We start from the raw sequence: 17,309 nt of genomic DNA on the forward strand, positions 1-17,309 counted from the left end.
AAATAAGTGGAAGATATTGCATTGCCCAACATTTTGCATCTTTCAAGATGGTATGAAAGAAGAGAGAGACACTACCTTTAATTGTTGGCTTTTAGTTTTCCTTCAACACAATTGAGGAGTCAGAATTAGTCATTCTCTGTTCATGCTGTCAAAAGATAAGAAAGTTAACACAAGAAAATATTTGACAGTTTTTACATAAATAAGATGAATGCAAGAACAAAAGGACACTACTCAAGACAAATGATAATGGTGAAATTGATTGCATGAGCAAAATCTCAGCATAAGGGTCTTTAGATACCATATCCTCGATCAGGAATCCCCATCCCCCAGGCCACAGACCCTTAGGAATCAGCCACACAGGAGGTGAGTGGCAGGCCAGTGAGGGAAGCTTCTGTCTGTGGGTAACAGAGGCTCCCATCACTCCCTTTGAACCTGAGCCCCACCTGCTGTCAGACCTGCAGAAGTATTAGATTCTCATAGGAGCTGCAAAGCTCCTCCTGTGAGAATCTAATGCCTGATGATCTGAGGAGGGGCTGAGGTGATGCTAGTGCCGGTGAGCCACTGCAAATACACATTATTATTAGTGGAGAGATTTGACTACACAGGGACCACAGTCAGTTGCTGGACTGCACAGAGACCACAATCAATTGCGTGCAGACTCCTGTCAGAACCCTGTCAGTGAATGACAATTGTATATGTACATGCTAAGTCACTTCATTTGTGTCCGACTCTTTGTGATCCTGTGGACTGTAACCTGCCAGGATCCTCTGTCCATGGGATTCCACAGGCAAGAATACTAGAGTGGGTTGTGTTTCCTCCTCCAGGGGATCTTCCCAACCCAGAAATCGAACCTGCATCTCTTCCATCTCCTGCATTGGCAGGCAAGTTCTTTACCACTAGTGCCACCTGGGCTTCCCAATTGTATAATTAATTCATTATATATTACAATGTAATAATAATAGAAATAAAGTGCACAATAAATGTAATGCACTTGAATCATCCCAAAACCATTCCCTCCCCCCATTTGTGGAAAAATTGTCTTACATGAAACTGGTCCCTGGTGCCAAAAAGGTTGGGGACCACTGTCTGAGATGAGTTTCTTCACACTGAAGAATCAGTAAACGAACAATATATTTCTAAGGATAAAGAAAAGAAAGTATTCTCATCTAATTAAGAAGGAGGACTCATTATGTAATATTCTGTGGCAATATTAGGAACATCCCATTTTGCTAGAAGTATATGTGGCAGAAATCTTTCTTGTTTTGTGATGTTTGTGAACTAAAATTTACTCGGTATGGTGCATTAGTGAACAAATCTTCAAGGCAGATATGTATACAAAGGTAGTTGGAAGGAAATAGATGGTGTAGAAATTAAAAGATTTATTAGATAATTCCAGAACAAAAAATTGATAATGTTTTGCAGTTATGAATCAAATATGATCATCATCATCTCTCTCTCTCTCCAGAAAAATATGAGCCATAAAACATATTAAAACTTTTTAAAGCATTGTATGTTGACGATTCAAATGTAGAAAGAACCAGAAGTAATGAAGAGTTGGAACTCATTAGACAAATACTTAAAATGTGGAACTAGCATTTACAGATGGACATGTTTCACGTTCATGCATTAAAGTTGATGAGCAGTTATGTTTAGAAAACATGGTCCATTTTATCTATATGTGGATAAGAATTTTAATTCGTATTGAAAGTTTTCTAATAGTTTTCCATTATCCCTTATTCTTATGTAAATGGTCAAATAACCTCAAAAATACTGAAAAGGAGAGAATGAGATTCAGTGGATCCAAATGACATTTCTCCTGGTGGAACCTCAGCTGGTAAAGAGTCCACTTGTAATGCAAGAGAGACCCTGGTTGATTCCTTGGTCAGGAAGATCATTGGAGAAAGGATAGGCTACCCACTTCAGTATTCTTGGGCTTTCTTGGTGGCTCAGATGGTAAAGAATCCACCTGCAATATGGGAGACCTAGGTTTGATCCCTCAGTTGGAAAGATCCCCTGGAGGAGGGCATGGCAACCCACTCCTGTGTTCTTGTCTGAAGAATCCCCAAGGGTAGAAGAACCTGCAGTCTGTAGTTGATGGGGTTCCTAAGAGTCAGACATGACTGAGCGACTAAACACAGAACACTACAATATTGAGAGTTAAAAGATCTCAAGAAAACTGTTAACAGTTCATATGCTATTTAACCATCCCTCTCGGACCTTGTAGTCTACAAATCTGATGAGTTGGTAGAAATGGTAGAATTGGTTATTTTATTTGTTCTAGTTTTTAAGAAGAAAATAGAGCCTGAATTTATTCAGTATTTAGTTCAGTCGCTCAGTCATGTTTGACTCTTTGTGACCCCATGGACTGCAACACATCAGGCTTCCCTGTCTGTCACCAACTCCCGGAGCTTACTCTAACTCATGTCCATAGAGTTGGTGATGCCATCCAACCATCTCATCCTCTGTTGTCCCCTTCTCCTCCTGCCTTTGATCTTTCCCAGCATCAGGGTCTTTTCCAAGGAGTCAGTTCTTCACATCAGGTAGCCAAAGTATTGGAGTTTCAGCTTCAGCGTCAGTCCTTCCAATGAATATTCAGGACTGATTTCCTTTAGGATGAACGGGCTGGATCTCCTTGCAGTCCAAGGGACTCTCAAGAGACTTCTTGAACACCACAGTTCAGATGCATCAATTCTTTGGTGCTCAGCTTTCTTTATAGTCCAACTCTCACATCCATACATGACTCCTGGAAAAACCATAGCTTTGATTAGACTGACCTTTGTTGGCAAAGTAATGTCTCTGCTTTTGAATATGCTATCTAGATTGGTCATAATTTTCCTTCCAAGGAGTAAGCATCTTTTAATTTCATGGCTGCTGTCACCATCTGCAATGATTTTGGAGCCCAGAAAAATAAAGTCTGACACTGTTTCCACTGTTTCCCCATCTATTTGCCATGAAGGGATGGGACCAGATGCCATGATCTTAGTTTCCTAAATGTTGAGTTTTAAGCCAAGTTTTTCACTCTCCTCTTTCACTCTCATCAAGAGGCTCTGTAGTTCTTTGCTTTCTGCCATAAGGGTGGTGTCATCTCTCCCAGCAATCTTGATTCCAGCTTGTGCTTCATCCAGCCCAATATTTCTCATGATGTACTCTGCATATAAGTTAAGTAAGCAGGGTGACAATATACAGCCATGACTTACTCCTTTCCCTATTTGGAACCAGTTTGTTGTTCCATGTCCAGTTCTAACTGTTTCTTGACCTGCATACAGATTTCTTAGGAAACAGATCAGGTGGTCTGGTATTCCCATGTTTTTAAGAATTTTCCACAGTTTGTTGTAATCCACACAGTCAAAGGCTTTAGCGTAGTCAGTAAACCAGAAGTAGATGTTTTTCTGGAACTCTCTTCCTTTTTAAGTGATTTAGCGGATATTTGCAATTTGATCTCTGGTTCCTCTGCCTTCTCTAAATCCAGCTTGAACATCTGGAAGTTCACGGTTCACGTACTGTTGAAGCCTGGCTTGGAGAATTTTGAGCATTACCTTTCTAGCATGTGAGATGAGTGCAGTTGTATGGTAGTTTGAACATTCTTTGGCATTGCCTTTCTTTGGGATTGGAATGAAAACTGACCTTTTCCAGTCCTATGGCCACTGTTGAGTTTTCCAAATTTGCTGACATATTGAGTGCAGCACTTTCACAGCATCATCTTTTAGGATTTGAAATAGCTCAACTGGAATTCCATCACCTCCACTAGCTTTGTTCGTAGTGTAGCTTCCTAAGGCCCACTTGACTGCGAACTCCAGGATGTCTGGCTCTAGGTGAGTGATCACGCCATCGTGGTTACCTGGGTTATGAAGTTTTTTTTAATATAGTTTTTCTGTGTATTCTTGCCACAGAATATATTCTATATTCTTCTTAATATCTTCTACTTCTGTTAGGTCTGTAACATTTCTGTCCTTTATTGTGCCTATCTTTGCATGAAATTTCCCTTGGTATCTCCAGTTTTCTTGAAGAGATCTCTAGTCTTTCCCATTCTAGTGTTTTCCTCTATTTCTTTGCATTGATCACCAAGGAAGGCTTTCTTATGTCCCCTTGCTATTCTTTGGAACTCTGCATTCAAAGGGATATATTGTTCCTTTTCTCCTTTGCCTTTAGCTTCTCTTCTTTCCTTAGCTATTTGTAAGGCTTCCTCAGACAACAGTTTTGCCTTTTTGCATTTCTTTTTCTTGCGGATGGTCTTGATTCCTGCCTCCTTTACAATATCCTGAACCTCTGTGCATAGTTCTTCAGGCACTCTGCCTATCAGATCTAATCCCTTCAAATCTATTTGTCCCTTCCACTGTATAATCGTAAGGGATTTAATTTAGGTCAAACCTGAATGGTCTAGTAGGGAACTACTTCCTTCAGTTTAAGTCTGAATTTGGCAACAAGGAGTTCATGGTCTGAGCCACAGTCATCTGCTCTTGTTTTTGCTGACTGTATAGAGCTTCTCCATCTTTGGCTGCAAAGAATATAATCAGTCTGATTTCTATATTGACCATCTGGTGATGTCCATGTGTAGTCTTCTCTTGTGTTGGAGGGTGTTTGCTGTGACCGGTGCATTCTTTTGGCAATGCTGTTAGCCTTTGACCTGCTTTGTTTTGTACTCCAAGGCCAAATTTGCCTGTTACTCCAGGTATCTCTTGACTTCCTACTTTTGCATTTCAGTCCCCTATAATGAAAAGGACATCTTTTTTGGGTGTGTGTTCTAGAAGGTCTCGTAGGTCTTCATAGAACCATTCAACTTCAGTTTCTTCAGCATTACTGGTCACGGCATAGACTTGGATTACTGTGATACTGAATGGTTTGCCTTAGGAACGAACAGAGATCATTCTGTCATTTTTGAGATTGCAGCCAAGTACTGCATTTCAGACTCTTTTGTTGACTCTGATGGCTACTCCATTTCTTCTAAGGGATTCTTGCCCACAGTGGTAGATACAATGGTCATCTGAGTTAAATTCACCCATTCCAGTCCATTTTAGTTCGCTGATTCCTAAGATGTCGATGTTTGCTCTTGCCATCTCCTGTTTGACCACTTCAAATTTGCCTTGATTCATGAACCTAACCTTCCATAACCTAACCTTAACAGTACCTCCTAAACAGAACAAGGACTTAAAATGCTTTAACTTTGATCAATTGCCTCCTCATTTTGTGCTTCTGTTGTTTTTAGATTTTCTAAACCCTGTGACAATTTTTGGACAAAATTGTCTTATATAGCCAGTGACTATTTAAATTTGCCTTCAAATTTACTTTTTTTTTTTTTTAACTTAACGTTCATTCATCCTGAGATCATTTTCTTTCTTCCTAAAGTATATCTTTGAGAATGTCCTTTAATATGGGTTTACTAAGAACAGATTTTTTTGTTTTGTTTTTTTAATCTCAAAATATCTTCATTTCTCCCTTCTCATTCTTGAGAAGGCATCACTTAATCTCTAGGGAATTTTTTTCCCCTCAGATTAGTTGTGCTTTTCGCTCTTTGGTGTTTACAGTTTCACTCAGATGGATTTTGGTGAGAATTCCTTATTTAATCTTACTTTGGAGTAGTTGGGACTCCTGGATATGAGGATTGTTATATCAAACATTCTATTTAGATGTTTCCTCTCTCCCATTCTTTTTCTTCATTTGTAACTCCAGTGAGTTGCAAGTTAACATTTTTTATTCTTTGCTCCTGGTCTTTTAACCTCTTTAATATCTTTCATCTCTTTGTGTGCATTCTGGGTAAGTTTTATAGATTTATTTATTTTTTTTGCCAGCTATGTCTAATCAGTTATGTGATGCCTTTCTAAGATTCTAATTTTTATGCACTGTATTTCATTTCTGGAAATTGTTTCCATTCATCTGGTTGTTTTTGATTGACCTCTTGGTCTTGGTTTTGACTATCTCTTTAGTGTGCTTATTTTCTGTTTTGTATCCAGTAATTCTAATAATTATAGTTTTCTCAGTTTTTTAATTATTTTGCAAGCTCTTGCTCATAGTATCTTATTTCCTTATGGGTTTCATTTTTGATTGAGATCTCTTTCTTGCAGGACTGTAGCATTAGAGAGAAATCTGGATCCTGTGGCACCTGGAAGCATTGTCAGCACAGAGATAAACTAACTACTTGGTTTGGTGTTTTCCCTGGTCAGATAATGTGAATTCGAGAGCCCAAGCTAAGGAGAGTGCTCACTTGTTAAGAATTATCAAAGAGCCTTATCTCCTTTACCTAGAGCCAAGGCTCAGACAAGAACGTTTCCCATACAGTTCTCCCTTAAAGGGGGAAGTGGGCTTTTTCCTAATTTACTTTCTGTTAGTTTCTTGTGGGGGTGCCAAAGTTCTGAGCCTTTACTTCGCAATGCCTTTGATGTCTCTGTTAACACAGAAATTGGTATGTATAGCAGTTAACCAAGAGGAGATTTGGAGCCCTAGATAAGACTATTATAGGTTTAGGCAACAGACCTCTGGCCACTCATGCACTCTTTGTTTTAACAGACAACAAATACTGTTTCTCTGTCATAAGATAGAAGGAAGCATTTTGCTTAAAGAGGTTATAAGTAAAGAGCAGGAAAATGAATGATGAATACCATCACAGATCTTAAGTTAATGTTCTGTATCATAAAATGGTGATTCTCAAACTTTCTGGTTCTGGGACCCTTCTAAAGTATTTATAAAATTGTTTTAAAATAATAGTAAAGCCACTACATGTTAACCAAGAATATCTTAATGAAAAGTAACTAACTATTCCAACCACAAAAAAAGTAGTGAGATGAGAAGCATTGTTTTTCATTTTTACAAATCTTTTTAATATCTGCTTGGATAGATAAGATGGTTGGTTCACTAAGATGGTTGGATTCTCATATCTGCTTTTGCATTTAGTGTGTTGCAGTAAGTTGTTTGGATTAAAATATATGAAGGCAATTTGTAATTGAAAAGAGAGAACCAACCTTGTGGACCTTCTGTACTAATCTTAGGGACCCTTAGCTGTCCTTGGATCACATTTTGAGAACAGCTCAGTTTTGAGAACTGAGATATAGGAATGTTTTCCCTGTTACTAGATGCCATTTATGTGGACAAGCCATATGTACACATAACTTACTGTGATTTCAGTAGTGACTGTAAATTTAGTAGTGTAATATAAAGCCAGGTCATATTAATGGAATTTGAAAGATGGGCCCAGAGTCAGGTATAGATTCAGGTTGAGGCCAGAAATGTAGAGTTGTATTGGAATAACTAGAAGGGAGTATTTAAATTTAGGGCTGGTTTGTTAGTCATTAAAGTTGCCTGTCTGAGAATTCTGTTATAATATCTTACGCTTCCCTTTTCCCAGAATAATGCATTAACTAATTAAACATAGATAGAAGAACTTAATGATAACAAGTCCCTTATTTTCCTTCTCCCTTCCTCCTAATTCCACTTCCCAGGGACCCTCACCTTTAATATATCTTGGTTTTATTTCTAACCTCCTTATCACTAAATAGTATGCTGCATTTTTATATCTTAATTTATCAACTATACATTATTTTGACTTCTTAAAATCATGGTTAGGAGTTCATATATACTCTCTCATGCTTCTCATGTTTCTCCTCCCAAATTCAGTGATATGGCTGTCTCTCTTCAACAGTACTGTCAGTTCTGTTGTAGTTCCATCACAAGCTGATAGTATCTTGGTACTATTAGGAATCTTTAAATTCTTCTGCTTCACTTTCCCTCTTTTTCCACTCCATCCATCTACTCAGCTGTAGTTTTCCTTGTGATAGCATTTACATTGTGTTCTGTGATAGTTTATCTTCCATGATTCAGGTTTACTCTAAAACTTGAAAGCAAAAACCATTTCATTTTTCTGACTGTAAATAGTATATACTGTGGTGCCAAGTACTGATCTATGATTAGAATTCCTAGTGTGTTCCATTTTATAACCCTGTATCACTTAATAATCTTTCTAGGTTCAAGTTCAAATGGGTTTTCCTTTTTTGACACTCTACTAGTTGCTCAGCTATGATCATTTTTCTTGACCAGTTTCATATTTCCTGAAGTCCTTCATTATCCTGTTTTTCACCCAAATCTTCTTGGTGCCTTGATTATATCATGAGATTTCCCCAGGCTCCTGATCTGCTGTCTATTGTCCAGTCATCTGTTTTCCTGAACATCTTTCTCCTGGAGGCTTCTGCCCTTCCTTTGTTTGCAGTCTCATCTGGGCCTTTGTATTATTGCTGACCTGGGCTTTTATCACTCTCGTGGTTTGAATCCACTGTTTGTGGAATTCCATGGTATTTTTCTTGTTTTATTTTTTGCTGAAGTACATTTTCATGTAGCTTCCTAAGAAAAGGCATATAGGAGGTAAACTTCAGACCTTAAATGTCAGAATCTATATTCTGTGTTAATAGTTTAGCTGGGTGCAGAACTCCACATTGATAACCATTTTCCCTTGAATTTTCAAGACATTACCATATTGTCTTCCAGCCACTAGTGTTAAAAATAAGTCTGATTTTCATTTAGTTGTGTGTAGGTAACCTATTTTGTTTGTGTCTGGAGAGTTAAAGGATTTTTCTCTTTGTCTTGAGGTGTTATGAAATGCTAAATGTCAGTGTTGTCCTTTCTTTCTGTTCTGCACTCTGTAGACCTCTGAATTTGAAAATACATTCCTCCCTTCAAGGGTGGGAAATTTTATTTCTTAATTTCTTCCATCTGCTTTTTTTCTTTTCTCTAGAAATTCCTTCTTGTTAGAATTTTAGACCTGCTATATTTATCCTTTCTCTTTAATCATTTTCTTTACCTTGTTCATGTCCTTCATTTTTATCTTCTAACAAGTGTAAAGTTCTTATTTTGTAGATACAAATTGGAGATTTTGAAAATTCTTACCTGTTGCTTTGAGTTATCCATTTCCCATGGAATCATTCTTGTTTCTTTTTCAGTTTGTAGTAATATCTGGTCATTTTGGCTGGCTGTTTATTTTGATAAGGCTTCTGTCTTCACTTTCAGCTTTGTTGTTGTTCAGTTGCCAAGACGTGTCTGATTCTTTGTGACCCTATGGACTGCAGCACACCAGGCCTTCACTATCTCCAGGAGTTTACTCAGACTCATGTCCGTTGAGTTGATGATGCCATCCAGCCATCTCATCCTCTGTTGTCCCCTTCTCCTCCTGCCCTCAACCTTTCCCAGCATCAGGGTCTTTTCCAATGAGTCAGCCCTTCACATCAGGTGGCCAAAGTATTGGAGCTTCAGCATCAATCCTTCAATGAATATTCAGAGTTTATTTCCTTTAGGATTGACTGGTTTGATCTTCTTGCTGTTCAAGTAACTCTCGTTGTCTTCTCCAGCACCACAATTTGAAAGCGTAATTTTTTGTCACTTAGCCTTCTTTATGGTCCAACTCTCAACATTTGTACATGACTACTGGAAAAATCATAGCTTTGACTCTACGGACCTTTGTCAGCAAAGTGATGTCTTTGCTTTTTAATATGCTGTCTAGGTTTGTCATAGCTTTCCTTCCAAGGGCAAGCATCTTAATTTCATGGCTGTAGTCACAATCCAGAATGATTTTGGAGCCCAAGAAAATAAAATCTGCCATTGTTTCCACTTTTTCTCCATCTATTTGCTATGAAGTGATAGGGCCAGATGCCATGATCTTAGTTTTCTTGATGAGTTTTAAGCCAGCTTTTTCACTCTCTCTTTTCACCTTCATCAAGAGACTCTTTAGTTACTCTTTGCTTTCTGCCATTAGGGTAGTATAAGCTGTGTTTTTGATGTAGTTGCTGTTTCTCCCAGCAGTCTTGATTACAGCTTCTGCTTCATCGAGCCCAGCATTTTGCATGATGTACTCGGCATAGAAGTTAAATAAGCAGGGTAACAGTATACAAACTTGATGTACTCCTTTCCCAATTTTGAACCAGTCTGTTGTTCCATGTCTGGTTCTAACTGTGGCTTCCTAGTCTGCAGACAGGTTTCTCGGGAGACAGGTAAGGTGGTCTGGTATTCCCATTTCTTTAAGAATTTACCACAGTTTATTGTGATCCACACAGTCAAAGACTTTAACATAGTCAATGAAGCAGAAGTAGATACTTTGCTGAAATTCTCTTGCTTTTCCTATGATTCAGTGAATGTTGGCAATTTGATCTCTGGTTTCTCTGCCTTTTCTCAATCCAGCTTATATATCTGCAAATTCTTGGTTCACATGCTATTGAAGTCTAGCTTAAAGAATTTTGAGCATTACCTTGCATGTGAAATGAGTGCAGTTGTGTGGTGGTTTGAACATCTTTAGCTGAAGGTAAACAGTTCAGGAATATGAAACATTTATTTTTTACTCTTTAATATCAATAATATCCTAAATGCTCCCCCCTCAAGAGAAATACCATTCCTATTTTATGTCTGATTATTTCTTAAGCTTTCTTACCCATGTTGGTTTCCTATGTTTGTTTCATAATTTGTTTTTTAGTTTGTTAAACTTTAAAACTGACCGAAACTGATTAAATTTATTCACAAAGGATATTATCATCTAAATAAAAGCTTCTGCTCTCCTGGTGGTTTGGTAAATGAAAATCTCATTTCACAGATTATTTCTGTGGCATAGGATGTGGGTTTTTATTTTATGTCCTGGTTTATTTAAGATTGGTGGAGGGGAGCACATGACTTGTGGGATTTTAGTTTCCAACCAGGGATTGAACTGGGGCCATTGGCAGTGAGAGTTCAGAGTCCTAACCACTGGACTGCCAGGGAGTTCCCTATTTAAGAAACAACTTAAAGACAGTTGTGCGTGTGTACTCAGTTGTGTCCGATTTTATGCGACCTCATGGACTGTAGCCCACCAGGCTCCTCTGACCTTGGGATTTGCCAGGCAAGAATACTGGAGTGGTTTGCCATTTTCTTCTCCATAAAGATGGTTAAGTCTTAAATTTTATATAGAGGTATAACTTACCTTTTATTCTAACACTCGAGACTAGGCAAAAACCTTGATTTGAACTGTTTCAACTTAAGACTAATTTTACATAAACTAATTTGAACTTGGCCTGAATTCTTAAAAATTGTTTAGACTTAGCTACTTGATACTTCACTGAGTTAGTGTAGTCCAGTGTGGTCATCTGTGTCATGTAAAAGACCGTTTTTCTAAAGGTATTTGAAATTGAAAAAGAATTTCCCAGATGGATCTAAGATAACAGATCAGAGAATATTTATTCTTAACTGCTATCAGCTGCCCTAGCTCTTGACTACCTGGGAACTGAGAGTGGATCATCATCCTTCATGATGCTTTGGTGGAGGCTGTGGTTCCAGTTAGGGACCTGGTTGTACAGAGCAAGTTAGATTAGTTAACCTTAAGAATGTAAATATATGGTAATTGCTAAATGCACTGGCATCTTTTTTATATGGCTGCTGGGAAGGGTGACTATAAAATTTATTGTTCAAATTGGGACATAGGAGAGTGAGAATACTATTAATAAATATGTGGGGCAATAGGCATAAACCAGAACACAAGGTCATCCGTCCCCAAGCTGTGTGGACTTCTAAAGATCAGAGGCAGTATACATCAAATTGCCTTGGAATAGGAATATTTGATATTCCTATTCTACTCCAACTTTTGCTTTTTGTCCTATAGGACACATTTTGGGGAGCATAAAACGTGAACAGATGCTCGATGAAGAGCAGTGAGATGAATGGAAACAGTATAGGAATTCAAGACTCTGGATTTTTATGTAGCCGTATAGCCTGTATGTGCGAAATCTTACCAGTAAATGTTAAATACAAGTTCCACAGAACTGGTGCATTTATATTTTAAACATGATTCTTTTTCTCGGTTCTAGGAATTTTGAAGAAATATACGTTACTGGAATTTTTCTTAACAATGTGGAATTATCCATAGAAAATGTCAATGCCCATCTAATTTCCCACTATTGGCAGTTTAAACTTCCTTTTTCTTGTCTTATAATTGGCATATATGTAGAAAATGTTAGCTAATTTTTAGTGTCAAAATGTGGAAAACCTCATCCAAATAGAAATTATAAGAGTTTCTTTGGACTCTGTTCTAAGTTTTTGTTTTTTTTTCTTTTTCATATTGGGCTGAAATCTGCCACCCTTCCATCCATTGGTTCTAGTTCTGTTCTCTGGAGCAGCATGGAGTAAGTCTCTTCTATTAGAAGGCAGCTATCATAAATTCCAAGGTCACCTTTTCTAGACTGAATGTCCCCAGGTCCTCTACTTTTTATGTAAAATAATACCCATATTTATAAACTTCATACTGATTCTTTTTGAATACATTCTAATTGTCAGTGTTTTCCATAATACAGTTAAAATATGATGGTCCCAGATTTTAATTCTATGCCATATTTTTTTGGTATTGTGCATACCAGTGAAGAATATCCTGTACTGTAACCCGTGAATCAGGCACACTAGTTTATTAGTGCAGCTTCAGCTATGTCAGGTATTTTTTTCTTAGCTGTACTTAACTTTTGACTCGTATTAAAATGTATGGTCAACTAAAACCTGTCAGCTAAATAACTGTTGGGGCTATCCTTTTTTTTTAAGAAGGCATTTCTGCCTTGGTAATAGAGCTTTAGCAGGTGTGATTGTGAATGTATTACTTAACAGAGAACCTAAAACAACAAAAATGTTTTTATATGCTAACATCTGTGGGCCTTGTTTTATGTGACATAGGCTCTCAAATTAAAAATTAAAGTAAATGTTATTTTAAGAACTTTACCTGAAGATTCATTTAATTTAGAGTTTTGGAAAACGGTTTTGTCTCTTTGAGGTCTAAATGGTTATGATTGCAAAGCATCTGACTTAGGTCTCCTTTTGCAGCATGTGCTACATTTTTAAGAGAGAAAGAAATGTGTATAATGATTGCTGCCTATAACCTGGAAAATGTATCTAATATAACAGATACTGCATTGTAAAATCTGTACTCTAGAGAAGGATTTCTCAACCTCAGCACTGTTGGCATTCTTTGGATAATTCTTTGTTGTGGATAGCTGTCCTTTATAGGATATGTAACAGCATCACTTACCTCTACCCACTAAATACAAGTAGCACACATCACCACCTTCTCCTCTGCAGTTTGATCATCAAAAATATCTCCAGACATGACCAGGTATCTCCAGGAGGGCATAGTCTCCCCTAGTTGAGAACCACTGCCTTAGAGCATCAGAAGTATTTCTTAAGTCATGTCAGTAACAGTTTCTACCTTAAATGTTTTCCTTAATTGGAGCTAGAATACAGTATTTTAAAACTATAGAACATAATAAAGAACTTTACATACAGCAGATACTTTTTTAAGCTCCTGATTTGATTAGTTTTTCTTCCTAATACTGCTTCTTATCTCAGTTTGTCCTCCCTGCTTTGTGATAATGATCTTTTGATCTGAAACAATAAGTGTGACTGTCTTAATTTATTCAGATTAAGGGATGAAAATTACACAACAATAACAAATAGGATATTTGATTAGGTGGTTTATTAAGTTCATACCTGTTCTTTTGTAGTCCATGATTAAATTACTGGGAAATGTGCTTTTAAGTTGATTGAATTCCTAGATTTTAAAAATTAAATTGTATTTTGTTTATTCTTCTACTCCACAATATAGCCAGCAGCCAGCTTCGGGTGTAGCCTACTCTCATCCAACCACCGTTGCTAGCTACACTGTCCATCAGGCTCCAGTAGCTGCTCACACAGTTACTGCTGCCTATGCACCAGCAGCCGCCACAGTTGCAGTTGCCAGGCCTGCTCCAGTCGCTGTTGCAGCTGCTGCAACAGCTGCTGCTTATGGAGGTTACCCCACTGCACACACAGCGACTGACTATGGTTATACACAGAGGCAACAAGAAGCACCTCCACCACCACCCCCAGCTACTACACAGAACTACCAGGTAAGAAAGCTTCTGCTTTCATTAACCTTAACATACAGGTTCACTGACATCAGTGTTTAATGTAATGTCTAAGCCAATACTTTTCAAACTTGAGTCTTGCAAAATATACCTCTAATGATAGAGAAAAGTGAGTGTGTATTCCTAGGTAATCTGGGGGCATACTCCAGGGATTAAGCTTCCTTGCAGTGAGTTTTATATTAATAATCTCCCAGTCCATTTCACTTCACTCTATATATATGTTTGCTTTAATTTAAAAAAAAATTAATTACTGGCTAAATATTTTAATCTTATAACAAGTTTTTGAGAAAAATTAAGACATATAAGGTCTTCTGCCCCTTGTTGGTACTGTGGAATTATTTATCCGCTTGGGACACCCCTATGTCTATTTTGAGAACCATGAGCTTCAGCTATGTGGGACAAACAAATTGCATAGTGTCAGGACTTCCCTGGCAGTGCAGTGGTTACCTGCCAGTCCCTGGCACTTCCACTGCACGGAGCGTGGGTTCAGCCTCTGGTGTGGGAACCCACATGCTGGAATGCCATTAAAGCAAATTACATAATGTCTTCCTGAAACACTGTGGAAAGTCTATTGCCTATGTGTACTTCTTCCCCTCGAGATACTGTTTATCTATAACAGAAATTGATCCTGCCCTTAAGTCATCTAATTGCTTCTTGTTAGGTTTATGGGAACATAAAGCTCTTAATTCTCTTTATAAAAATATGGTCTCTTATGTCTAGTATGGCACTAAATTACTACTTGCTTATTTAATAAATTTGGTCCTAATTCTTTTAACCCATTTTTTGTTTGTTTACTTTTAAGATCTGGTTTTTAAACTTTGGAGCTTCTGATTTTTTAATATTCTTTCTAAAATAGATTTATTTTGTTATCTAAGAAATTGACATATGGATCAGCATTATTAGCATTTGCTATTGATATTTAGCAGATTTCTAAACTCATAATTACTTTGACGTGTGATTGTTTTCCTTATGTCCAAAGACAATATAATAAATTTTATTATTTTTAATAGGGTGTATGAAGCCCATCATTTTCTGGGTCCTGCCTGCTTCTTCAGTCTTTCTACCTGTGTGCATCCCAAGCCCTCCTCACTATATACAGTGCTAGAATTCACCAGCTCACCTTGATCTTCATTGCTTTGGAGATTTGTAAATAATACTCCTTTCCCTTAGAACCTCTGTTTACCTTCCCTCCACCTGGAAGCTCTTACTCATCATTATGTTAATAAATAGTGGTAAATAAGGACGAACAAAAAGAAAGCTGAAACAAGTCACAAAGCTTAGAACGTCCAGGTGTTCTTTACTCTGGAATCCATCTTTAAGGCAGATCTACCATGCAATTTTTAAATAAAATTAATTTTTAAATAATGTTTATTTTTAAATTTTTTGATGATTTTTTTCAATTGTAAAAGTTAAGCATGCTGCCTAAAATGATTTTGACCTTATTTGATGAAGTCCCAAATGAATCCCCTTTGTATTGAATTTGAATCTTCTGTTTATATTCATACATATTTAGGTTTCTGTTTTCCTTTGTTAGATTTTTAATGTGGCAAAGATGAGGTTTTTTCCCTCTGCCACTTCACTGATAGCAAGATTTCATTCTCTTTCTTTAGGATTCATACTCATATGTAAGATCCACAGCTCCTGCTGTAGCTTATGATAGTAAGCAGTACTACCAACAACCAACAGCACCTGCTGCTGCTGTAGCTGCCGCCGCCCAGCCTCAGCCTTCCGTTGCTGAGACCTACTATCAGACAGGTGAGTTTATTAACATACCACCCTTTCATTGTACACTGTTGAAACATATTATTCAAGGTGTTATTTAATGAAGATAGGCTTTTGAATCCATCTAAACTTCTTGTGTTATATTACCTTGAGAGGCAGGTTCTAGCCATGTCCTCTTTCTGTATAAAAATGCCTTTGAGTCCCAAAGAGAGGAGGCCCTGGAGGTAGTTCATAATCATGTTCTTCTCTCTTGGAAGTGTGTTTCATGTCTGATCTTCAGCTTACAGTTCTTTTTCTGCTGAAATAAGCTGTACAAAAGAAGTTGTGGCAGTAATTTCTGGCTGCCTGCTTTTTGCCCAGAAATGCCCAGACATACCTTCCTTTGTAATTAGTGGAGGCCCTGATGGTGGTTTCTGTTTTGTGGACCCATATTTTTAATTCATCTTTCTCTGATCTGTAATGACAGTTGGTATTGTTATCAGCCACTGATAGTACAATATATATTAATGGTTTGAATGCAGGAACTGTTTTGTTTGCAAAGAAGCCTACATATCTGTAGTCTTTAAAAGATGGATTTTTTTCATAGAAATTTAACTGAGCACCTTTAAGGCCAAAGCTCTCCAAGTTCTGAAAAGTTAGTCAGTTCAGTTGCTCAGTGTGTGCAGCTCTTTACGATCCCATGGACTGCAGCATGCCAGGCCTCCCTGTCCATCACCAACTGCCAGAGCCTGCTCAGACTCATGTCCATGGAGTCAGTGATGCCATCCAGACATCTCATGCTCTGTCATCCCCTTCTCCTCCCGCCTTCAATCTTTCCCAGCATCAGGGTCTTTTCCAAGGAGTCAGTTCTTCACATCAGGTGGCTAGAGTATTGGAGCTTCAGCATCAGTCCTTCCAATGAATATTCAGGACTGATTTCCTTTAGTATTGACTGGTTTGATCTCCTTGTAGTCCAAGGGACTCTCAAGAGACTTCTCCAACACCAACAGTTCAAAAGCATCAATTCTTCGGCACTCAGCTTTCTTCATAGTCCAACTCTCACATCCATACAAGACGACTGGAAAAACCATAGCTTTGACTAGGTGGACCTTTGCCAGCAAAGTAATGACTCTGCTTTTTAATATGCTATGTTGGTCATAGCTTTTCATCCAAGGAGCGAGCATTTTTTAATTTCATGGCTGCAGTCACCATCTGCAGTGATTTTGGAGCCCAAGAAAATAAAGTCTGTCACTGTTTCCATTGTTTCCCCATTTATTTGCCATAAAATGATGGGACTGGATGCCATAATCTTAGCTTTTTTAATGTTGAGTTTTAAGCCAGCTTTTTCACTCTCCTTTTTCGCTTTCATCAAGAGGCTCTTTTAGTTCTTCACTTTCTGCCATAAGGGTGGTATCATCTGCATATCTGAGTTTATTGGTTTTTCTCCCGGCAATCTTGATTCCAGCTTCATGCAGCCCATCATCTCACATGACATACTCTGCATATAAGTTAAATAAACAGAGTGACAATACAGCTTGAAAAGTAGGCGACTCTTTTATTTTTAAAGGACCATGAGAGTGTGGGTAGAGCCTTGAATTAGAAAAGAGTAGAATTGGTTTCCAGCCCTGGTGTTACCAGTATCATGGGCAAGTGATTTCTTACCTCATTTCATCTCTTATTTGTGACAGGGTGGTTGACTCAGCTCTTTCTAGGATACTTTTAGATCTAAGA

At 37.8% G+C, this 17,309-nt stretch overlaps 1 protein-coding gene across 2 annotated transcripts in view; it reads left to right on the plus strand.

Moving 5' to 3' along the window:
• The first annotated feature begins 10,836 nt into the window (after positions 1-10,836).
• Positions 10,837-17,309, plus strand: part of ZFR (zinc finger RNA binding protein) — a 61,884-nt gene continuing 55,411 nt past the window's right edge. The window contains exons 1-3 of one of the 2 annotated variants that reach the window (XM_010853838.1): positions 10,837-12,116; positions 13,577-13,859; positions 15,488-15,632. In XM_010853838.1, coding sequence (XP_010852140.1) covers positions 12,112-12,116; positions 13,577-13,859; positions 15,488-15,632 — 433 coding nt within the window. In that variant the 5' untranslated portion in view covers positions 10,837-12,111. The remainder of the gene's footprint in view (positions 12,117-13,576; positions 13,860-15,487; positions 15,633-17,309) is intronic. The other variant, XM_010853837.1, reaches the window with a different exon arrangement.

Source organism: Bison bison, unplaced genomic scaffold (assembly GCF_000754665.1).
Source record: "Bison bison bison isolate TAMUID 2011002044 unplaced genomic scaffold, Bison_UMD1.0 scf7180017864331, whole genome shotgun sequence".
In the NCBI taxonomy this organism is placed as follows: Eukaryota; Metazoa; Chordata; class Mammalia; order Artiodactyla; family Bovidae; genus Bison; species Bison bison.